Source organism: Macrosteles quadrilineatus, unplaced genomic scaffold (assembly GCF_028750875.1).
Source record: "Macrosteles quadrilineatus isolate MER2022 unplaced genomic scaffold, UCM_ALF_1.0 Scaffold_9__3_contigs__length_116548681, whole genome shotgun sequence".
NCBI lineage: Eukaryota > Metazoa > Arthropoda > Insecta > Hemiptera > Cicadellidae > Macrosteles > Macrosteles quadrilineatus.
In genome coordinates this window covers 102,679,816-102,705,020 of record NW_026542602.1, presented here as the reverse complement: position 1 = coordinate 102,705,020, position 25,205 = coordinate 102,679,816, and the positions used below count along the sequence as shown (strand labels likewise).

Here is a 25,205-nt window from a genome sequence, read left to right as displayed (position 1 = left end):
AATAATTCATCGTGGCCTGTATCGTCTCCACAGCACAGATACAAACACACACATATTTGTCATAAGCGAATTCTGTGTTGGGTCAAGTAATAGAATTTGTTTCAGTACTTATTTTTACGCTCATTCAATTCTTTTATTTTGTAATAGTTCACAAGTAGTTTATAAAAAAAAATTATATGTATCATGTGTACAGGTTTATTTTGGCAATCCTGCTGTTAATCAGATGTTTTTTGACTTCATATGATTCCAATCGTATTGTTGTTCATGTTTACAGTTATTTAGATCAAATTTAGTCTAGTCAAGATATGAAATAAAACCCCTTAACCTTAAAAAAATTGATTTAAAAGATTTTTTGATGGTTTACATTTCCAATAAGTATGTGTAACAATGTACTAAAAGTCTAATAAAATCGGAGTATCGGAAATCGGGTTTTTCAATATGGCCAAAATTTCCAAATTTCACTAAAATATTTCCATAGACAAGCAAGTTTTAACACTTTATTTATTCTCCATAAGAATAACATGGTCATTTTAAATGTACACTTTTTTATTTTCTCCGTGACCGTTAGGCATACAACAACGCTTCTGAATACGAAATTATTTGTTTTTATGATCTCTTCAAAATGGTTTGGAAATGAATTGCAACTTTTTACAGTGAAAAATGGGAAAATCCCATTTTTACCCCGTAAAAAATAGATCTTAAGCATACTCAATTTTTGGGCTTAACCTAGACAAATCTTAAATATACACAAATCATAATACAACAACTTTCTTCAGGGTTATATGTTTTTAGGTCAGTGTCACTAATGTAACCTGGACATTCTAAAATAAAAATATTTTGTCTTATGGTCTGGCAATCTATGGAGGAACGCCCAAAAAATTTAGATTCAGTTCTGAAACTCTAAAAACGCTATAAGAATCATGCTATACTTACTTAGACAAACGATAACTGTAAAAAATCAATTTTCAAAACTACACATTTTGACTGTCTTATCAATAAATATGTACTATAACTAGTGGCCTGTAGGGGCCATAGCCCCTAATTTAGACTACAATAAAAACCATATATAAAAAGACAAATATTCGAAATATGTTTTTAAAATTATCAATTTTATGTTACTTAAAATTAACAGTGTTTCTTTTTTATATCTTGGTTTTCCTTCCGTTGGAGTCGTATATTAGTTGCTCCTGATGTGTCAATGAAATACAATTGTAAAATAAAGATTTAATCAATAACACAACATAACAAATGGAAACGTGCACACGGTTTGTCCATTCATATGAAACTAGAAATAAAATTTATATACATTTATCAATCTCAGCTTCTATGAAAAACTAAAAAAAGGAAACCTTCATGAGATCAAAATTTTTGAATCATTTTCCTACCAAATTAAAAAAGTAAAATAAACCAAAATGATTTCATAAATCTAGTGAATCAACTGCTAAAAAAAGAAAAGAACTATTATTCATTTAAAGAGTTTTTTCAATTAATGTAAAAAAACCATGTTGAGATGCTCTGCTGGAAAAAATAAACAATAAAAACGATTCGATGACCCAAAGTGCCGCACCAGAGATTCTTTTAAGATTTGTTCACTGCAACTACTCTACTAGCTGCAAGAATTCGCAATGCTCCTGCAACAAAGTATGGGTTACCTTGTACTACAGCTTGTGGACTTTACCAGCTTGGAGAACAATGTGACAGTTCGTAAAGTGATCAAAACAGTGAGTGTATAACATGATGAAAATTATGAATTATTATTTGTATGATGCTCTACTACTAACCACAAGAAAGTGTTACTATATTATACTCTTACTAATATTATAAATGTGACAGTTTGTTTGTTTGAAGTTCAATCACGCATTAACTACTGGTCCGATTGGGCTGAAATGTGGCTTTATGATAGCTCAGATTCCCTATTAATACAAGCCTATTCTTATCTCAAAAAATCCTTTCGGGCTAAAAATTTATAGATATTTATTTAAGTAAATAAAATATGTATGTTGAATTTTAGCAAGCTTGTGATCTTTATTTTAAGACCTATTATTGCATTTTTCAAGCAAAAAATAGTCATAAATTAAAATACCCCCGCCGCAGCAAACCTGCACCCTAAGCGAATTTCAATTTGCCTGATTGAATTTACACTAAAATATCACATTAAAAATATCATATTTATTCCCTATTTAAATATCACTACTTTAACTAGTACTTCGGTTTGCTGTGACAGGGAAGGGTAAAAAAGAGTTTTTAGTAAAATGTTAAATAGTTTAGTATAAAACAAATGCATTTTCCAAATTTGATAAAAATATATTCATATGCAGGCTAACTACAACAAGTTTTCTTATTCTCCGTAAAAATAACATAGGAATTTTAAATTTAAATTTTTTTTAAATTTTCTCCGTAACTAGGTATTAGGCCCATGACAACGCTTCATTGTACTAAATTGTTTTTTTTCTGAGCCCTAAAATGGTTTCAAAATAAATTGCTAAATTTTACGATTTTAGGGTCAAAAATGGGGAAAACCAATTTTTACCCCATAAAACCCCCCATAAACCCCTGTTCCCATGGTCCGATCATGCTGGTTCGCGAACTCGTTCAAATAAATGTATGTTTACATGTTTGTACCAAATTTAATCGAATTCGGATCATTTTTGCTTGAGTTATTGTGCTAACGGACACATTTAACCAAAATATTGGACGCCATCTTGAATTTTGGACTTCCGAGACTCCGATTTCATTAGACTTTTTTTCCTGGAAAATACACATAATTCTAAGTCAAAATAACCAATAAAACAATTTAAAGCAATTTTTTTAGGGTTCTCGTACGGATTGACTCGACTAGTAAGGCTATATTATTCTAACCTTTTTTGCTTGGAGCAACAGGCAGTACCTGGTTAAAATCTCCTTCAAACAATATTGTTTTCCGCCCATTGGAACTTGACATAGTACTTACTTAATGAACAAATACCTGAACGAACCTATTTCACCTTTCTTTATTCCCAGGTTGTTTTTTAAGAGTAGCCTTTGAGGTTATTCCATTTCATGCAAAATATTGACTAAACACTACAGTAAATCTCAAATACAAATGTTAGTAAATTTACAAACAAAAAAAATTTAAAATAAATCTTTAACATAATATGTTTTGAAATAAAAAGAAAGCAGATGTTCTCCATTTTATCTTGAATAGTTTTTAGTCAATGTGGTTATTTCATGTTAAACATTCCTTCAACACAACAATAACTTTCAAATTAGGAAAAAAACTGTATTATTCTTTAGCCATTCTAATTTAAATTCCTTTGATTTGAGCCATATCATATGATTCTACTACTTATCATACGCTTTACTTATTTACTTAAAAATACACAAGTTTACAAATTGAACAGTAAAACAATTGATTTCAACTTTATAAGACTTAACTAAATAGTCCTAATTATTTTTAGGTAACGTCATCCCTGATTTTATACAGTATACAGTTCATTGCAGAATTGACTGGCAAATGAGTAATCCAAATGTAATATTTCTTACAGGCTTAATGATAAATCAAGATCAGCTGTATTGAAGTCAACCAAAATCAGCAGTAAATGGCTTCTAATGCTATTCTTATGGAGAACATTTTACGTTATATCATTGACTATTGGATACTGAAGTTGTATTAATAGTCAAAGGTTATATCTAATTTTGTGTTAACATTTTGGTAATTTCACTATTTTTCCCGCCGTCGCGTGATCGAGACCTTAAAGGTCGATTCACACACATCAGTTACGTTACGTTGCAGTCCAGTCACTTCAGGCACGTCACAGTTAACAAAAATATTCTATAATGGATTTTCTATTGCGCTATCTACACTCATCCGTTGCAGTCCCGTCTGTCTCTCTGCCGGCATCCATCAGTCGATTTCAGATTTCTTTTCACCGATATTTTTTTTATTGTTCGGACGCCTGACGGAACTCTTTGAGGTTGGAAAATAATGTTATTGTTATTTAAATGGTTGTGTTTATATTTTGAGTGCTGTTTGTAACAATTAACAAGATGGACAATGATAATATGATAGAATATAGGCTTATAATTTAAAAATTTTGACTATAAATTACTGTAAATATTAGAGACGGAAGACTGACTGAAACCAACAGACGGGCAGTTGACTGAGGAATTGCGGATGCAACTGAGACTGAACTGTAACTGGACTGTAACGGAACTGTGACTGGACTGATATGTGTGAATCGACCATTAATTTGAGCCCTCTCCGTCGTTCTACGACTTCTCAGTCACCCACAATATTGACGCAAAGAATCGGCATACGTAATTAATATAGGCCTATAGATATTGTGAAAACATTAATAAACTCTAATTACACCAATCAAACACTTTTTAAAACTCTATTATACAACATTAGGATTTTTCGCATATGCTGATCAAATACATTGTTTTAAATCATGTTAAAATTTACTAAAAGATGAAAGGGGGCTTACAAAAATCTTATATTCCTTCAATTACTAACTTTCATGCATTTACAAAAACATAAACAGCCAAGTTGTAAGTGCATCAGTCCAGTCCAACTGGACGTTGGTTCATTGACCTATATAACCCGATACCACGGTGTTAGTTCCAGGAAGAGTGTACTGTAGTAGTGAGTGTGGTAGGAGGTATTGTAGTGGAGCTAGACAGTGTTAGTTGTTGTCAGGGCCTCGTTGAGGAGCCAAGGATCTGGAAGGATACGCTCACTGCACTGCCAGAGGTAATGCTCTTTACAGATGCAGGTTCAATTAGTGTAGTGATTGTTTTACATCATTTAATTTTTTTTATTTTAACCTATGTAGTTTAACTAATATATTTTTTATTAATTTAAAAATTTATCTTTAGTATGTTTTTTTTTTAACTAGGCCATGTGATTTGATTGTTTTTTTACTGATTTATGGAATTTCATTTATTATTCTCAAATTTATCTTTTATTAATTTTGTTTTTAGTTGACTAAGTTCTTCCTGGTAATTTATGCCCTGCGTTCTGTCCTTTAAGATCATATGCCTTTTGTCTAAAATACCGACAATGGAATAATGAGATTCATTTGAAAATGTATGCAATATTGGCTCCCAAAATATAATACATGATCCATTAGCTTCTTTCTACAATCAGTAAAATTATTTTCTACATCAATTGCTGTATACTTTGTTATAAGAACATAATTCAGATTTATTGTTTCTGAGGTTAAATCATAAATTGGATAGGTATAACGAACAATGTGACTGTTTTGATTGATGTTATAAAAATTGTATCGACTTTCCTTCGATGGATGGATTTGTCCTGTTCCATTTTTACCTAGACAAATTGATTCTGAGGCGTCATTCTATGAAGACCATTTTACACATATCAGCTGTGATAATAATTTTAAAGTCTGTGTTTTACAAAAAAAAGGAATCAAACACAATGGCAGTGGAGAGACATGTCAAGACTTTGACCTAACCCCAAGACCTAAGCCCTAAGGCAAGACATATTACCTATAATATTTTTTGAAAATCAGCTTCGCATGTTTACACGAAAGGTATTCTAATAGAAAAATTATTATTCAAACTTTGTCTTTCATTTTTGGTTAATATTTATATTACCTTTTTTCACATATATCACAAAATAATGCATTCAAAATAATGGAACACATTACGATTTTGAAATATAGTTTAAGTTAAAATGTATTAATTTTTCAATTTTTTAAATGTCATAAATAGAGCCGGGACGCTATAAGTATGAGTGAAGGAAGGGCGCAGAATGGTGTGAGATGATTTTTGTAGATTTGCTACTGACTAAAGGTACTACAACATTATTATATCATTAGTATGCCACATTACATTATTGGCCATTTCAGTAGCAAGGATCATTTATTAGAACCCCAATTATCAGAAACAGCTGGGTCCAGTTTCGAACCATTTAAAAGCTACTTACTTTTCTCAGGATCAAACTGACAACCTCTTTGATTGCTATGCAACCACTCAGCTACCTAGCCAGTCTTAAAAAAACTGTGTAACAAAGTTATACTTTTTGGTGGTCTTTCAGGTAACGTTTACAGGACTGATAAAAATATAGATTATGTCGATGGAGCTTAATATTCGAATATTCAAGTTGAACATATATTTAATGACAACAGTCAAATACAAGTTTAATTAATAACCTTAATCGGGAAAAATGTTGAAGAGTTTCAGTGTTCAGTGAGAAAGGCAAAACGAATACTAAATTATTGTTAAAATTGCTTATCTAAATATAACTAATTTATGACGCATTGCCAAATACAATACATGTGCACACTCATTTTCCTTGTTTATTGACTGTGGTGATGTGAAGTGTTTACAAACACTGGGTTCGTTGGCCATTTTCACGGACATAACAGTTTGAACCTGTTTAACCTTTTGTTGTGACCTACCATGAGTGTGTTGTTGTGACCTAAGTCTCAAATCTGAAGCTTCCATATCTCAGTGTAACGATAGCTATCGTGAACTACAAACAATTATGTTTGCTTATTAGCATGTTTTATAGCGCCTTTCTTTTATAGCGAGAAATGAGGTAGGATTTGTAAGGAAAACTTTACTATTTGTATGGAAAATAGTTAACTTTAGTTGGGTTGTACATATTTATTGATAGGCGATATTTATGCATGAGTCTATTTCAATTACTTTTGTCAACAACTCAAAAGATATGGAAGAAAACTGGGCGGTTAGAAAATATAGACATTGGTATAAACAGGTACAACATAATAAACCTCATTCAACAATGTTTTGTATTCAAATTAACTGCAATATTAAAACTCGTTTGTAAAATGTCTCCATTCCAAGTCTGAGAGTCTGCAGGGAAAGGCCACACCTTGGATTGCAACAAAGTCACGAAGTTTTGGAGATGAGGGCGATGGAACAAGAACCTTGAGTAGGGAACGTAACGGTTATACTTTTGTTTAGATAAGTCTTTGTTTATGTAAATAAATTATTTAATTTAACCTTATTCTAAGTGCTAAGACTTTCACTTAGCTGTTAACATAACCTATTTACAGTTTTTTTTTTTTTTTTTTTAGAAAATGTTGGTGTTTCGCCACTCATACACTACTGTAAAACACTTTACTGGCTGGAACCTATCCAGCAGATGTAATCCAGTTTTGTTGTAATTATCAAGCTCCGATCCTAAAAGAAAAACACCCAGTTGTTGTTAAACAGTTTAATATGCAAAATTAAATCAAAATTCAAATTAAATAGAGAAAGGATGTTTCATATTTTAGATTAATTAGGTTATCAGCTTCTTATTAAAACATTTTCGATTGTATGGAACAAAGCAAGGGATGAAAGTAAACAAGTTTACAAATAGAAGTTAATACTTTAATACTTTTTTATGAAATGGCGACCATACATAGTAGGTATTTTAAGCCAAGTATGAATGGAGATGAGTAGGATGAGTGGCGCGATCTTGTAGTCTTGTTAGTGACTAAGGTTAATCAGTAAACCGATGAAAATTTATTGGGGGCAAAGAGACTTGAACCCCAACATTTATTTATTTATTTATTTATTTACTACATGTCATTACATCATTTTTTGACAGGACATAAAGTCATATACAGGATATACTAAAACTAAGAAATAACAAAAATGTCTTACTAAATTGTTAATCTATTTAAATAACATTCTATAGAAAAAATTTTTTTTGTTTTTAACCAGGTCTTCAGGGTGGATCTGAACTGTGTTTTACTATCAATATTTTTTATGTGGAGTGGTAACTTATTGTAAACTTGTGGGCCTATATATTGGGGAGATAAATGAAATTTCTCTAATCTATGGGTTTCAGGCTTAATATAACTCTTAAATCTAGTGTGGTGGGAATGAATGGGTTGGTTCATGAATGAGGAGAGATTGTCTTTAACCCAATTTGAAATTTCTAAAATATAGTGATCATAAAATGTTAAAACCGAAAATGTTTGAAAAAGACTTTTACAAGGAGTTCTACGAGGAACTCGCCCAATAATTCTAATTGCTTTTTGTTGAAGTTTGAATATTTTGTTGGAGTGGCATGAGTTTCCCCAAACCAGAATACCATATGTCATTATTGAAGAAAAATAAGCATGATAAACTATAAGCTGAGTCTTCAAGTCAACAGCTTGTCTGATTGCACGAAGAGAGAAAATACAGCGGTTTAATCGTTTAATCAAATTAACAACTTGTGATTTCCAGTTAAGATTTTCATTGACAGTTATACCTAAAAAATTCACATTTTGCTGCAGTGGCATTTTAGACTTTGATGTTGTAATTTTACCTGTTTTATATTGATTATTATTAGAACTAAACTCTATAAGCTGAGTTTTATCATCATTCATAACCAACCCATTCACCTGGAACCAGTCTCTGAGCGCTTGCACCTCCCTGTCGAGTGTGTGTCGCAGGGATTCGATACTGGGTGCCGTACATAGCACCATTGTATCGTCTGCATACTGAAAGAGTTCCATATTGGAGACTTGAGGTAGGTCATTAACATAGATTATGAACATACTAGGGCCCAGTATCGACCCCTGAGGCACACCACATGGTACTTTCCCCCAAGTTGAATAAACAGTTTCATTATTTTTTGTTAATTTAGTTCTCTGAAACCAATTAGAAAGATAAGAAGAAAATAAATTAATTTCTTTGCCTTTAATACCAATTTTTTTTAAATTTACCAATGAGGATGTCGTGATCAACGCAATCGAACGCCCGGGACAGGTCACAGAGAACACCAGCTGCTCTCTGAGATCCATCCAGAGCCCGTGTGATGCAGTTAACCATTCTTGCCATTGATGTTTGACAACTGTGCCCTTTTCGGAAACCAAATTGAGTATTGTTTAAGATGTTGTTACTTTCTAAAAAAGATCTTAATTGAATATCAATAGCTTTTTCAAATATTTTGGAAAAACATGGAAGTAATGCATTGCGGTCATTATATCACATTTCGTCGTGCTGTAGACCGATCCACCGTTGACAACGTAGACAAGAAACAAGAACTTTAAATAAGATTCCTACTTACGGAATATCGTGTGTAAAGCTGGTCTTGAAACATCTACCCACAAACCAATGTTTTGGTTACGCCCTATATCTCCAGCGGTTTCTAATTCTTTATCTAAGCCCACGAACACCAAATTAGTGACACCATCAGCACAGCTTCATACAGTTGTCTCAGTTGTCACCAGTGTGGCAAATCTTAGACAGACCATTGCAGGTTTTCAATAGCGTGACAGATTCGTTGGCCAACTCACCAACACACTTTCCCAACTAACAGTGGCCAGATAGTGTCGTTTACACTGAAAGTGTTTTAAATCTGAGACAAAGCTCCATTCAATCGTTAAAAACATTCGTGACAAATCCTGAGTCAATTGTCAGCCTGATTGCTAATCTTGGACAATTGGGATAGATTTTTTATGTGGGGAAAGTTTCAGCATCGAAGTCAAAACCAACCGCTTCAATTATTTTAAACGCCCTAATCCGCGTCTGTAGAGTACATATTTTTCATTGATTTTTACAAAAATACGAGTAATTAGTTTATCCCTCAAATCATAATTTTCAAGTATCAATAAAAATCATTCTTAAAAATGCGTTTACCGTTTTTACCGTTAACTATAGTGCAATCAATTCTTATTTGGTTTCTCATAACATCAATTGAAAGACTTTTAATTGGGCTATGAATTAATGATGCTATCTAACAAAAAGGTTTACAAGGTCGACGTTAGGAAGTAACAAGACCAGTGTTTGGACCGTTCCCTTTCAAAACGTAAAACATTCCACTGGCGTGAAAACAAACAAAATACAAAAAATTAAATAAAAATATAAAACACGTAATAAAAAACATTTCAAACATTTTCATTATCAGTATATGGAAAAAGTTTGATTTTTTTATTTAATCAGCATTTTTATGCATAAGTAGTGGTGGGAAAATCTCCTAACATCCAGAACTAATTTGATACCTAATAGGTACAAACTAAATCCAAACAAATATTTAAAATTGATTGAAATATGGATTGTGTGATTATAGTTGACAAACAGAATTGAGAAAATTTTATGTTTGCTCGAATTCCGAAGTTAATAGTTAATTTCAAGTTATCAGACTCCACTGCGAGAGTATTGAACTCCAATTAATATCATGTCTACTGCAAAAAGTCAATCCTACTAAAAACAACGTACTTGTAAAGGCTCTAAATCTATTTCCATCGAAATTAGCATATGTATTCAGAATTTAGATGTTTAAACACTTCAATTTCCATTCACACGCTCACACTATAATAGCCATCAAAATTTTGCAAGCTCTTTCAACAAGATTGTATCGGTATTCAAAGGCTTGCAATTTCGAATATACCATAAGCATAAACCACATATTCACATTTAACTGACCTGTCTTGACCCGATTAAATAAACCACCAGTAACTAACAATTAAACGCGCATGCGTTGTACACTTCATAGCGCGGTGTAAACGTGACAATCACATTTCCTCCAATCAGAGGCGGGATCCACGGCGCGTGCGCAGTTTGCAGTTTGCGCAGTGTTTGATATACGTGAGACTCGCGCAGTCCCGCGTGGGAAGCCCTGGACTGATCCAAATGCCAAATCGTGGGGAACGTTTCGGCCCTTGAAGGGGAGAGGGTCTCCAGACCGGAAGCAAATAAAACATGTTCAAGGAACAATTGTTATTCAAGGTTTAGGCAGTAACCGGAGGATGAAGGGTATGGAAATCACAGCCGAGGAATTAAACGTTAATTGAATGCTAACAAGGTTTGCTGTGATCAGTGTGAGGTTGGTGTTTCCTTTAATTTTATGGGAAAACGGATATGTTAACAGTTACATTCTTTGTTTTCCCAAAAACTGAATAACCCATCTATAGTATTTGGAGTTACGAATATCGTTTGTACACTTAAACGTACAAAATGTCTATCTACATCACTAAACATTTATCAGAGTTTCTGTTATTGAATGAACGAAGTGAATTCTCATACATGACAAAATGCATCTCTTTGGGACGCAATAGCCTTAGAAATACTATGTATATCCAACTTGAAGTGTTGCACAAAGATTTTATAGCATAATATCTTGAGAATATCAGTTGTTGAAGAATATTTATTCTGTAATAATTATAAAATCTTAAAAAAACCATTTTAATTTTCCCCCACAAGAATAACATTAAGAGCTACCTTCTTCTTCTATTTTTTTGTTTACATTTTACAAGCAACAATTTTGTCGTATATTTGAGACACAGAGAACGACCAAAGTCTCTTGTTTCTTCTGTCCATGGAGTATACAGGTCTGCTTAAGAAATCTTTGAATCTTTCATTCTACGGTTTCTAAAAAAATAACAATTGGTCTACTAAAAGAAATGGGGAATTTAAAAGATATCCACATATGACATAAGTTTATTGAAATCGATGAAAATATATAGTTAATTTTTAGTTTTTAGTTAAGTTTTTACAAGTTGAAGTCGTTACAGTGTCGTGTCACGTGTCAGTCAGTGAGTCAGTCGACAGTCAGTGTCGTCAGTAGCCATGGTATGGTTGTTTTGTAGGTTATGTTATTGTTATTGTAAGACCAGTGACCACAGACGTTGGTAACTGAGTTGGAGCTATTCATTATGTTAATTTTCAATATTAAAATTACAGCTTAACTAGGTCTATTAGTAAGTTATTGCCTTTTCAAACATTTTTCTTTTTGTCGGATCTTGGTTGTCTGCTGTTATCCGGTAGGTAGGCCTAGGTAAGAGCTCTCTGAGTGATTGATGAAGGTTTAGGGGTTTGTTTTACTTTTAAGTCCATCTAGACCTACTCAGCCTCCCTAAGACTAATAAGCATGGTAAAATTCTCTTTGGGTAGGGTTTATTTCTTTAGTTAACTTACAGTTCCGCAGAGGACCTGCGAATGCAATTTATATCTTAATCGGTTGAAATGGATAAGTTAGTTTAAAACTCTCTTTAGGTACGGTAGGGTAAGTTAACTTAAGTTCCGCAAAGGACCTACGAATGCAATTTATATTTAATCGGTTGAAATGCATAAGTTAGTTTTAAGTTAAAACTCTCTTTGGGTAGGGTAAGTTAACTTTAAGTTCCGCAGAGGACCTGCGAATGCAATTTATATCGTAATCGGTTGAAATGGATAAGTTAGTTTAAAACTCTCTTTGGGTACGGTAGGGTAAGTTAACTTAAGTTCCGCAAAGGACCTACAAATGCAATTTATATTTAATCGGTTGAAATGCACTTATAACTTAGGCCTATCTTATTCGGTTGTAATATTGATAACTTTTGTAGCGATTATTATTTGGTTTAAAAACTTATATCGCTAAGTACCTACTAAAAATTGTTGCTGCACTTAAGTAAGTTAAAATATCTGTCCTACACTCATTCAAATGAATATATCAATTATTTCTTATGTAGGGCCTACCGGTACTTCATTTTATATATCAAGTTTGGTTAGCCTAACCTAATTAACCGAATAAAATAATCAATATACTTAGGCCTATTGATAATTTGCATTCGAATGAGTGTAGGACAGATGCTAAAGTGCAGCCAAAAATGTTCCCAATTTAAACATTGAATCGAGTTATAAACTGTATTGCTGTGTAAGTTTGTATTGCTGTTAAATTAATGTAAACATCTATCTGAGTTAAGTGAATTAGAGTTTTTATTGATGTTTTGTAAATGAAACTAGGCCTAACTTCACTAAGTAAGTAAAAAAACAAAATATATTTTATGAAAGTTAACTTAAAAATACAGAAACAATAACCAAAACTTATTGATATGATTAGTTATGAGACTAGACCTCATAAATCAACTTAGGGTTCCGAAATGTAGTAATTTCTTTCTTTTTTAGACATAAAAATTTACAAAAATGATCAAAAAGAAACAACTTTATTAGGCTATTTTAAGTTAAATGTTTTTGTTATCTTAAGCCTATTTTTGAAGCAAATTTCCCATTATACGGAATAAGCAAAATGCTGTAGTACTCATGGTAAGACCTGAGACATGCACCCGGACCGATTTGCTTTGTCATTCTGAGGTCCCTAGAGGCCAAAAACACCATTCGTTCGAATTAATTTTTATGTGTGTCCGTTAACACGATAACTCAAGGCAAAAATGATCCACTTTGATGAAATATGGTATGCATCTATTCGAACGAGTTCACGAACCAGCATGATCAAACTATGGGAACAGGGGTTATGGGGGTTTTATTGGGTGAAATTGGGGTTTTTCCTTTATTGACTCTGAAACATACAATTTTATTTACAAACAATTTAGTAGGCCTCTAAAGCGTTATTATGGGCATAAAGGTTACAGAGAAAATTTAAAAAACTAAATAAAAAATATTCATTAGGCCTACTCATGGAGAATAAACATACAAAAACACACTTTTTTAGTTTTACCGTACCCTCCCGATTGCAGCAAACCTAAGTAGACTCACTAAACCAATGTTATTTAAATAGGGAATAAGCCTACTGTAACATAATTGTGATATTTTAAGGAGCTATTTAAGAGTAAATCCAATCAGGCAAATGGAAATTCACTTAATCTGCAGGTTTTCTGCGGTGGGGGTTATTTAAATCATAGGCCTATGGGAAATAGTTATTTGGGAAATGTTTTGGCACTAGCTATAGGCGAGTATGGAAAGTATTTTGAGTGCATGAAAGGCAGTTTGCATACACATTACACATTATATATTTCCTACAGTAACTAGGCTATAAAGCATAAATGATTAGTCTTTCAATCATTGTGCCACACGTTTTTAGGTTCACAGAGGATACGCATCCGGTAACCGGACATAGATTAGGCGTCCGGCAGTGACGACACTGGGTTGTGGGGGCCCGGAACGCCATTTCCACAACGATACGATGTACTGCCATCGGTGTTCGTGGTGTAGTGGATAGAGTGCTCGGCTGATATGCAAGAGGTCCCTGGCTCGAATCCCATTGGTAACTTTAACTTTTTGTCAAAGATTTAGCTTAGAATGCAATTTTCTTCTTTTCTGTTCATCTTTAGTTAGAATTTTTGTCATTTATAATTGTATTTTATGAACAGAATTTTACCTTCATTAGATTTTTTCATTCTCAGCAAGTTTGGTTGGTTAGGTTATGTTATGACAGTAACTGCCGGATGCCTAATCCACGTCCGGTTACTGGACGCTTATCTTCTGCGTTTTATGTTATGTTAAATCAAATCCAAAAATTGAATGAAATGGGAAAAACATGCACGCTGCATTAGCTGATCGTAATCGCAATATTTTTAAGTGTTGCCCACTTATTTTCAAGCGTACACGCTGTTTTGTGTTGTTTGGTTGGAATAGGCTACTGGTGTGTGGCAACAAAAAAAGTGTGGCAAGTTAGATGTAGTAATCCTAAGCAGCTTTCTGTGCTATAATCAGAGCAAGGAAGGCAACTTTGTCAGGTGACTGTAGGAAAATTAAATTTGATGCAATATTAATATTGAACCGAATTATAACTTAATCGATTTAGGGTGTATTGATATTTAATCCAATGATAAGTATTGCAGATTCTCTGTGGAACTGTACCCTTCTCTTTGAATCCAATTTAATTTGGCTTTAGCATCGATAGTTGGAGCTTAATTTGGATTTAAACAATGCAGGCACTATCCTAACTGATTAAAAAGTTATAAGTTAAGTTGGGAAAATAGCATAGGTTAGGTATAGGGATCCCTTTATGGAACCTTACAGTAGGTGCAGGCTTTAAGCGTCCGTAATTCACCTAAGTTGATAAAAATTCATGTGACGAGAGTTACAAAAAAATTTACCACAGAATTCCACATTACCTATTTCTTGGTTTTAAACTGGCTTGTATCACCATGAATATATAGGCTACACAGCCTACATGTTTCATATTAAACTTGATCCTGATATTATTATACTGTAAGCTTACTGATGGATGGGGAAAAGAGAAAATGAGTCGTTTGCTGATTATTCCTGCTGGGTCTAAATAAGCGATTCTAAGTAGTACCTATTGTTAATTTTTAATAAGGGTTTGCATTGGATCAATGATGTACCTTTGCCGGATGAAGTTTAGCAAAAGAAATATCTGTTAATAGCCAATTGGTAAGATAACTTGCATAGGTCTAGGCTATTTTGTTTTTGTAGCCTAAATGGTAGGTCCTCGATAAGTTGTATGTAGCCTAATTGTGTTTCTTTAACATAATATGCCTTAGGCCTACTAAGCAACCATTTAATATATTCCATAATTAAATATGACCTTGCCCAGCCTGTGACAGGTCACACACTTCTAGGCATCAGTTTAGGTGAAAGAAATTCCCAACTTCTATTAGCAATTAAGGAATAACATAGATTGGCAATACCTGTACACAGCAATATCATAAGTAGTTGTGGTTGGCATAATTTTATGTAATGGGATAAATAATAGGCTACCATTATTGTAGTGGTGAACCTGTTAGGCCTAAGCCTACCATAGTGATAAAAAGATTAAACTTATTGATAGTAGCCTACCCTCATCTGAACCGTTTAGTCGAACAAATGAAACACCTGAACTTGTCGTCCAAGTTCTGGCGAACCCCAAACCCTGTGTGATCACTTTCCTAGCATTTTGCTTTAGCTTCACGCAAACGCTCGCTGGTAACTTTGAACATGGTTGATATTAGCAGCGGTTTTGCCAAACTCGCTTGCGAATCAGTGCTGTGTTTTGGGTGATCGCAGTTGCTGGCAATTCGTTATTGACAGTGAGAGTTAGCCAGGGGTGTCGTACAAAAAAAAACTTTGGGAGGGGGACACAATTTTAATTTTTCACATTAATTGTAATCACAGATTTCCCAACTATATTTCTCAGATTTCCCGACTGTAGGCCTATTACTCAGATTCCTCAAATAGCCCAATTAATATTAAGTTTTAACAGTACAGTAGACTCCCTCTTTTCCAGACACCTTTTAACCGGACTACACTCGACAGAAATGACATCTCTTTAACCGGACAATTTTTATCAGGACATTGGTTTAACCGGACTAGATCGGCAGGAAGTAGCCGGTACTGAAACGACTGTTCTCGTGGGAAAGATTTGAGAACAGTTATCACATGCTGAATACAATTTGCAAAATGCAATGCTCTCCTAAATTTAAGTTGAATATCACTGTAAACGGTCCGTTTTAATGAGTTTTTGGGGACGTCGGCTTAACCGGAAAACTCGTTATCCGGACTTGCCTCGGTCCCTAGGAGTTCGGATAAGAGGGAGTCTACTGTAAGGAGGATTTGTTACTACCGGTAACAGAAATGTTACTAATGAGAACTTTAACTAAAAGCTTTGAATTACTGTGTACTGTAGATATGTTACATACTGTAGTTATTAAATACGAAATTACCAACACTTTTTTACTTTAAGTTAATTATTAGTTAATTATTTACTTTACATAGGAGGGTAGATATCTGCTCAGTTGAAAATCTACCTTTTAGTCCACATTTTCAAACTCATAACTTCAAATACTCAAAATTCCAAACTTTTACACATTGAATAAGATTTACACTTTTATACAACTTTCAAAGATGATTTGGGCATAGTCAGTTGTGTGTTTTAAGTTATGTGAAAATGTCTGTAAAAGTTGAACTGATGTGGCCAACAGATATGGTAATTAAAAATCTAGGCCTAGAAGTTTTCAAAACATACGATTGTTAATGGGAAACGTGAAACGTCAAATGATAATTAACTTATTTTAAAAGAGAACTCAGACAACTTTAAACTATGAGTCGCCTAGGTTGCTAAATATCGGTGATATTCAGCGTAAATTTACAGGCTTTGCATGTTTCATAACCTTGTCTGATTTCTATATACGAGGCAGTATCAGTTGCAGTAGCTAAATTTTACTTTAGACATTTGCATGAACTTTAAATATTGGGCCTAATCAGGATCTTCTTTGCAATTTTTCTTAGTCCTATAGGTGTTTCCATTTCTTTCACAACACTCTCACACAACTCTTGAACACCCAACTGCAATATTAAACTCACATTACAACTTACTCCCTCTGGCAAAATGACACAAAATAAAATAGGAACAGGAAACATAGCCAACTCAATGGTAGACTAAAGCAAAAGCGCAATTTTCGTAGCTTTGTAGAAAAAGTTTGAGTACTTTCGTATTATACGGAGGCCACCCAAATACGGTGCGCTGCGGTGGTTATCTTAGGTTGGGTTATATCATAATTTTTTTACGACTAATCTGCCATCACTTAATTCATAACAAAACGTGAAAAGTCCTACAAAAAAAAAAAAAACAAATGTATGATAACCCAACCTAACCTAACCACCACAGTGCGCTGTAAAAATAGTGGCCTCTGTATAATACAAAATTACCTACCAAGCTATGAAATGTCACATCAATTGTAAAAATCAATAAAGTGGGACTGCTGGAAAAGGGATGTTACAGGTAAACCCATATTGTTCCCTGTAAGTTTATAGATTATTATAATTATTCCCTGTTATATTATTTATTATTAATATTATTATCATAATAATGATTATTAAGTTTTGGGGCCTATAAATTATTCAAAACAATTGTATGATTTTTTTTACGGAAAGTAAATAAAAGAATTGGGTCTGATTAGAAATCGGTCACCACTTACCATCTTTTTTGTATATTTACTGTCTTGTGAGTAACAGTATAAGCGTAGATATATGTTTTAAGTGTTATAAGACGTTTCTTTTATTTGCTTTCTGTAAATTTAATAACACGTACAATGCTGATCAAGAAGTTATGATTTTTTTGTTTGGTTCCTATGCTATTTGATAGGTGTGGCATTAGTGAATTTCCCATAGGCTATATAGGGAATTCCAATGCTGGTCACGCTGGGTACTTTAGAACAACATGTCGATGACAGCAGTTACGGCAATTGAGGTGGCGTTCCATTGCCGTAGGTTGTGATGGAGCGCGGCCTGGTGCTCTGCCAATCTAGCATTAGCTTCAGGCCAGTTTCTGGAATGCTGCGCTGCTCGTTGGAGTCAAATCCATATTCTCCTGAGTTACGTAATCTTAGTTGTCCAGCAGTAAACTGGGTTCGGCTGGCAGCAGGGGTAGAAATCATTAGCATCGAGTGGTCAAATGTTGAAGAAAGGGGGACGCATTGTCCAAGTGGCACAAAATTAGGGAATTCCAATGTGTCCCCAACAGTTTAATTTTTTATGTAACCCTGAAAAGTGGCCGGACAAATTCAGGACAGGTGCACTGAGGTGGCTTAGTGTGTTTCTGGAAGACGATAGACTGATGGTTGCTTGCAGAGTAGTCTTCAGAGACTCGCCAGTCCCCCATACGGTAGGCTAAGGCTTTCAATGCCAGAGAGATGTCAGGAACTGCCTCTCCATTCCCAGGGGGCAACAAACGGTGAAAACATCATCCGTGTTCCCACTCCACCTTGCAATGAAATTCTCGCAAACAGTGACGCCACCATCGATGTTCAGTATCTCATCCTCCAGAGTGTCAACCATCTGGCAGTACTCTGCAATGGGCTGGTTGGTTGTGAGGTTGCAGTGTAAAAAAATATACTTGATATTCAGAACCTACATATTCATGTATTGTCATCTAATGATAATGTAGAATATTAATCCAAAATATTTAAGTTTTATAAGTATCCCTCTCCTGTTAAACATTTTGTTTAGTCATTCACATAACAAAATTACCAGTAGGTTGCAGTATGATAATTATTTATAATTTTTGCGAATTTCCCCTATAGGGAATAAACTACTACCGTATGCCTCATGGTAAGACCTAGACCTGGGACCGATTTACTTTTTCGTTCTGAGGTCCCCAGAGGCTAACAACACCTGTTCAAATGCATATATATATATATATATGTGTCACTTAGTGCAATAACTCAAGCAAAAATGATCCAATTTTAAGAAAATTTTGTACAAACTCTAAACCTATGTTTATTTGAACGAGTTTGTGACCTAGCATGATCAGACTATGGGAATGGGGGTTTATATGGTAAGGTGTTTTATGGGGTAAAAGTTGGGTTTTCCCATTTTTGACCCTGAAACACAAAATTTCACAATTTCTTACCAGATCATTTTGTACAGCTTACAAGAGAAAATAAATTGAAGCGTTATTTTATGCCTAACGGTTTAACTTACGGAGATATTGTTCAAAGGTTTACAGAGATATTGGTTTTGTGTTACAGAGATAATAAAAAAAATTAAATTTAAAATTTCCATGTTATTCTTACGAAGAATAAATAAAGTGTTGTTTACTTGTTTATTGATATATTTTAATCAGATTTAGCAATTTTGTTTATTTCATACTAAGCTATGAACATTTCAATACAAAAACAAATGTGGTTTCATTTTCTGTATCAGCAAACCTAATTACTCATTAAAATAAAGTGATTTAAATCCTATACTCTAATATGAGCAATGTTTGCTTGTATGTATGTATGAAATTGAAAGTCACATTTTTTTTTACAATAGTCTTATGGGTTGCTAAGTAACCATGTTAGTTGAATTAAATAACAAGAAAAAATTAAACAAAAGTCTTGTAAGTTGTAGCATGTGTTTATAAAGGCATCTACCTACAGTATACTAAAAATTACGAAATACAGTACAAAAGGAAAAACATCACTTGTTACTATTGAGCAAAGATTATACTGAAGATTACTCGATACATTGTAGTAAAGGCTAGCAGTGCGGAGTGTGGGATCTGATATGACAATTAGATTAAGGTATCTGCAATCCTAAAATGCTATGGGAAAGGAGGGGAACAGGTCTATGAGATAGGAAGTGGTGAAGGAAGTAGTAAGGGCGAGCAGTCCGGAGTGTGGGAACTGTTTATGACGATTAGATTGTGGTATCTGCAATCCTAAAAAGCTATGGGAAGGGAGTAAAACAGGTCCGCTACGTAGAAAGTAGAAAAGGCGAGCAGTACGGAATGTGGGATCTGTTTATTATGATTAGATTAAGGTATCTGAAATCCTAAAATTATATGGTAAGGGAGAAAAACAGGTCCGCGATGTAGGAAGTGGTGAAGGAAGTAGTCAAGGCGAGCTATCCGGAGTGTGGGAACTGTTTATGACGAATAGATAAAAGTATCTGCAGTCTTAAAATGCTATAGAAAAGGAAGGAAACAGGTCCGCTACGTAGGAAGTGGTGATGGAAGTAGAAAAGGCAAGCAGTGTAGGAACTGGAAACCGTTTGTAACAGTTAGATTTATGTATCTGCAATACTGAAATCCTATGAGAAGGGATGGAAACATGTCCACAACCACAGAAAACGTACTACTATAACCCAGAATGCCAACCGCATGGTAAAAAGCATTAAGCGGTTTGAGAGAGCTTTGCCTGTCAATCCGTAGGCAGCGCCACCAGCGTTGCTATGCTATTGCATGGCAACGCTGGTGGCGCTGCCTACGGATTGACAGGCAAAGCTCTCTCAAACCGCTTAATGCTTTTTACCATGCGGTTGGCATTCTGGGTTATAGTAGTACGTTTTCTGTGCCACAACATAAGAAATGGTGAAAGAAGTAGTAAATGCTAGCAGTGCGGAGTGTGGGAAATGTTTATTACCATTAGATTAAGGTATTTGCAATCCTAAAATACTATGGTAAGGGAGTAAAACAGGTCCGCGACGTAGGAAGTGGTGAAGGAAGTAGTAAAGGCGAGCAGTCTGGAGTGTGGGAACTGTTTATGACAATTAGGTTAAGGTATCTACAATCCTAAAATACTATGGTAAGGGAGTAAAACAGGTCCGCTACATAGGAAGTAGTAAAGGTGAGCAGTCCGGAGTGTGGGAACTATTTATGACGATTAGAATAAGTATCTGCAATCTTAAAATGCTATGGGATGGGAGGAAAAAAGGTCCGCGACGTAGGAAGTGCTGAAGGAAGTAGTAATGGCGAGCAGTGTGGGAACTGGAAACCGTCTGTAACAGTTAGATTTATGTATCTGCAATACATAAATCCACTATGAGAATGGTACTCATATCCATCGGCTATGAGAATGGATGGAAACATGTCCATGACATAGGAAATGGCGAAAGAAGTAGTAAATACTAGCAGTGCGGAGTGTGGGAAATGTTTGTGGCTATTAGATTAATGTATTTAAAATACTAAAATGCTATGGAATAATATGAAAACAGGTCCACGAAGTAGGAAGTGGTGTAGAAAGTAGTAAAGTTTAGCATCGCTGAGTGTGGGAACCATTGTGTTAGTTAGATTAATGTATCATTCTGTAATACATAAATGCTATGAGAAGGGAAGGAAACAGGCCCATGACGTAGGAAATGGTAAAGGAAGTAGTAAGGCTAGCAGTGCAGAGTGTGGGAACTATGTGGCATTTGCAATAATGTATCTGAAATCCTAAAATGCTATGGGAAAGAAGTAGTAAGAGCGAGCATTGTGGAGTTTGAGATGGATTAATGTATCTGCAATACTAAGACTGCTTTCAGAGTAAACTAATGATTTTCCCCGAGCAAAGCTCGGTCCCCAGGTACTATGAAATAAATCTTACAATTGTAAGGGAATATTTTAGTAAAAATCCAGCTAGGTAAATGGAAATTCGCTTAGTTTGCAGGTTTGCTACAGCATTGGTATTTGAAAATGGTACAGCTCCTGGTGATAGATTGTGAAACCTATATTACTATTACTCAGCATATTAGAACAATTGCTGTTTTTGTAACACATTGAAATATTCTTTGATTATACATTGCAGAAACTGGGAATATTTACCTGTTCCCTTTGTGGATTTGATCAATATCAAACCTGCCTTATGACCTTGGACCAAGGTTGGCTTTGTCATAAACCATCCTGCTTAATCAGCTGATAATAATATGGTTATTGTTGGCAAATTGTTTGTATGTATGATATGGTCTTCGTTCATTCTCATACGTGACTTCGGAGCGTACTCCTAGTTTATAAATAGTTACATGAATGCCCATTCGTATCTATGATCTGCTGAGTGCATTCCTTGTTTAAGTAGCTATCCAACACTCGTTACGTGGTCTAGTCAAGGTTAAACAAAAACGAATGGGAAAGCAATAATTTATTCATGGTTTTCTATTGGTTTATCACCCCATCAATACTCTACGTACAAAACTTAAAGTTTCCTTGAAAATTGTTTAACAAGTGCCTATGAAATTGTTTAGTTTCATAAAAATGTATTTTATCTCTAGACAATAATATTATACATGTACGCTCGTATATCTATCGTACGTAAGCTTGAAAGTCCACACAGTTGTTTAGGATGAATTAATTATATTACACTTTCCTATTAAAAATTATTCAGTGATGGTGGAAACTAAATTATTATTATATCCATGTTTGCCTCCTGGATTGAATAATAATAATAATAATAGGTTAAATACCTTGTATACGTCCTCAATCCAAGTCGTCTTTTAAAATGACTATAGTTTCATAAACCGTTTCATAATGACTATAGTCAGTGTACCGGTCCGCACAATGATGTACAGTAATCACTTTTGTTTAGGCCGGCCAAAAAGTATAATTTTTCAATGTTACGTGTAAATATAAATGTTTCGTGTGTCAGTGTATGTGTACATGTGTACTTCAACTTTGACCAATGCTATAAACAGTAATTAACAAGACAGAAAATTTGACAATGGGGCTGTTGGCCCCGAAACTATAGTCATTTTAAAAGACGACTTGGATTGAGGACGTATACAAGGTATTTAACCTATTATTATTAAATTATTATTAATTCGAATCAGGTTTTGTAATCAACTTTGTCCCACTATAGTTCTAATGCGAACGCTTAAGCTACTTAACATTATGAACTCGATTTTCACACTCTTCTACACTATGGGACGAATGGAAGATGGTAATATATTTAGCTCAAATGAAATTATAAATAAGAAATAATTGTCAGCAACCTTTTGGTCATCAGGCTTTTTCTTTTGCTGAGATGCTGAGCCCACTGGTGTTGGCACAAGCGTTGCTGGTAGTCTGCTGCGTCTTCATCAATAATGGGAAAAAGGAGTTAAGGGACATTGTTTTCGGGTGGAGCCTTAAATAGACAGAAATCATCTGAAGGCCGTCATAGACCCCATCAGGAAGAGAGTATTTGGGATGTAGGGGAGGTCTGCTGATGGGGAGGGAGTGGTAATGTGCGGTAATGTGCGGCCAGGTGTCTTGGCGCCCTAAGACCGCTAGGATTGTTGAAACGGATACGAATCAGACAGTCACTCGGTAAAGTTTTGAAAAGGTGATCTGGACGGATGTGTAGCGTGATTTTCCTGAAAATTGTGAGCCAATTTTCCCATGGGTTTGGTTTTACCAGCTGTACATGCTGGCGCAGTGTTGCAAGATGTACCCTCTCTCATACCTTTTCTTATTGTTTTCTGCAGATGCTGAAGCCGCTGGTGCTGGTAGGAGCGACGCTGACGGTCTGCTGCGCCATCATCGTCCACGACCCTCCGGAGCAGCTCTACGACTGGTACTACGCTGGTCCCGAGTTCGGGTTCATCCCCGTAGCTAGGGTACGCCCTGTGTACTCCGTCGCAAGAGCCATCCTCCCTGGCAGAGAGCACGAACCTGACACATATGACCTACACGGCCTCTACCATCCATGACGATAACCTTGTATTGTAATTTATTTCTTATCTATTTTGATTTATGTTTTATGAAGTCTTTGAACAATCCTATAGCCATATTACCAGAGTAAGAAGATGAAAAATATTATATTTGATTTTCACTAATGTTGTAAATTGTGACGTTTTATATTTTGTGAGTTTAGAACCTATTTTCGTATTTTTTGTCCCTCTAAATTAACTGGAATTAATGTTTAATACGTCTTTATATTGACTGAAGTTTCTATTCTCGTCAGATGGCAGGCTATATCAAAACTGTATTACTGATGTTGAATACCAGACAAATTGGGATGGAAGTATTTCACTTTTAAATCAGATATCCCACACAGATCACACATAATATATTTAATTTAGTGTTAAAATATTTATCTAACTTTATAGCCTTGTATAAGTGATTTTGCAAAGGAGATCATTAAATTCCTTTGAATTTCTGATCCCATCACATAGCTATTAATTAAGTACTAACTATTTGTTTACATGCAAATAATTTATTGTGGTACTGTATCATAAGGCTTTTTACTGCATTTGTACCATCACGTTGTGAACAGTATAAATATATTGCTGGCTTCTTAAACACTGAAAACAAAAGTGAAATTTGACTCCATTACTTTAAGATATAATTAATTAATATAATGTAAAAATGTATTATTTGTAAATATACTTTTTATTTATAATGGATGTTATTATTCCCCTTCCTTATCGCTTTTTAAATCAGATGCAATGTTTTATAGCGTATCAAACTTAATTCAAATCTACTCCTATATTAATAACGTTTAAGGATTAAAATCTTAAGTCTTTACATTTTAAATATTATAGTATAGCCAAAAATGCTCATAATTAGAAATCAAGGCCCAAATTTGTTAACGAATACTACTCATTTACCAACATGCTAACAGCTGTTCTAGTTTCATAACCTCAGATACAAAACAATAGTCAAAACTGCTTGTGAAGGTTATCAACGACATTAACCTTCTGATAATGATCGATTACTGATAAAATCTGAACGTAACTTGGTTAGTTATTCTCTTTATGGATGTTTACACAACAAACCAGGTGATAGCATCACTCACGCCTGGCCTTGGAGTAGAGCATGTGCAGAAAACTACATGTAACTTGCGCAGAGAGCCACAATTGACATGCGCGGTAACGATCAGCTGAATTAGTGAATTGCCTAGTAAACAATCAGCTGGTCATTGTTATTTATTGACTAGTAATCAGAAATGTAACAAACACTTCTCGATGTTAGATGCGCAATGATTCTTCTGTAGTACAGTACTTTAGATAAATCAGCCTGTACAACCTGTCTTTATGTGGTTTAAACTGCGAGAACTTGGCTTGTGATCAAATATATAAATGTGCAACTCTTGATGGAATAGATGTTTACATAATGTAATACAAGTAGGCCAGTTGATCCATGGATCGAATACATTAAGTGGGACACGACAAAAGCTGTTTTTATAAAAAAAAACAGTATTTTAATTTTTTTGTTTGAAATTTTCGAACGTAGCTTATTTGTTACCTTTATGTAAATGGTTGATTTTCATACATAAATAAATCAAATATTTTGTATGGTAAATGGCAATAAAATACTATATAACCATAAAAAATCCTACGTCCTTGAAAACTGAAAATATACATATTTATTATATGATTTC

General features: G+C 34.4%; 1 protein-coding gene across 1 annotated transcript; it reads left to right on the top strand.

Annotated features, from left to right (window-relative positions):
- The first annotated feature begins 1,625 nt into the window (after nucleotides 1-1,625).
- LOC129003690 (uncharacterized) lies at nucleotides 1,626-23,667 on the top strand. The gene is made up of 3 exons (XM_054431988.1): nucleotides 1,626-1,721; nucleotides 4,601-4,732; nucleotides 23,308-23,667. The coding sequence occupies exons 1-3, from the start codon at nucleotides 1,626-1,628 to the stop codon at nucleotides 23,530-23,532; spliced, it is 453 nt and encodes a 150-aa protein (XP_054287963.1). The 3' UTR covers nucleotides 23,533-23,667.
- Nucleotides 23,668-25,205: the final 1,538 nt, after the last annotated feature.

Bases quoted from the DNA above. Each gene is read 5' to 3' on its own strand.
- LOC129003690 (XM_054431988.1), top strand. From the start codon at position 1,626: ATGCTCCTGCAACAAAGTATGGGTTACCTTGTACTACAGCTTGTGGAC. The intron at 1,722-4,600 runs GTGAGTGTATAA...CCACGGTGTTAG, and splicing joins TTCGTAAAGTGATCAAAACA to TTCCAGGAAGAGTGTACTGT. The intron at 4,733-23,307 runs GTAATGCTCTTT...TGTTTTCTGCAG, and splicing joins CGCTCACTGCACTGCCAGAG to ATGCTGAAGCCGCTGGTGCT.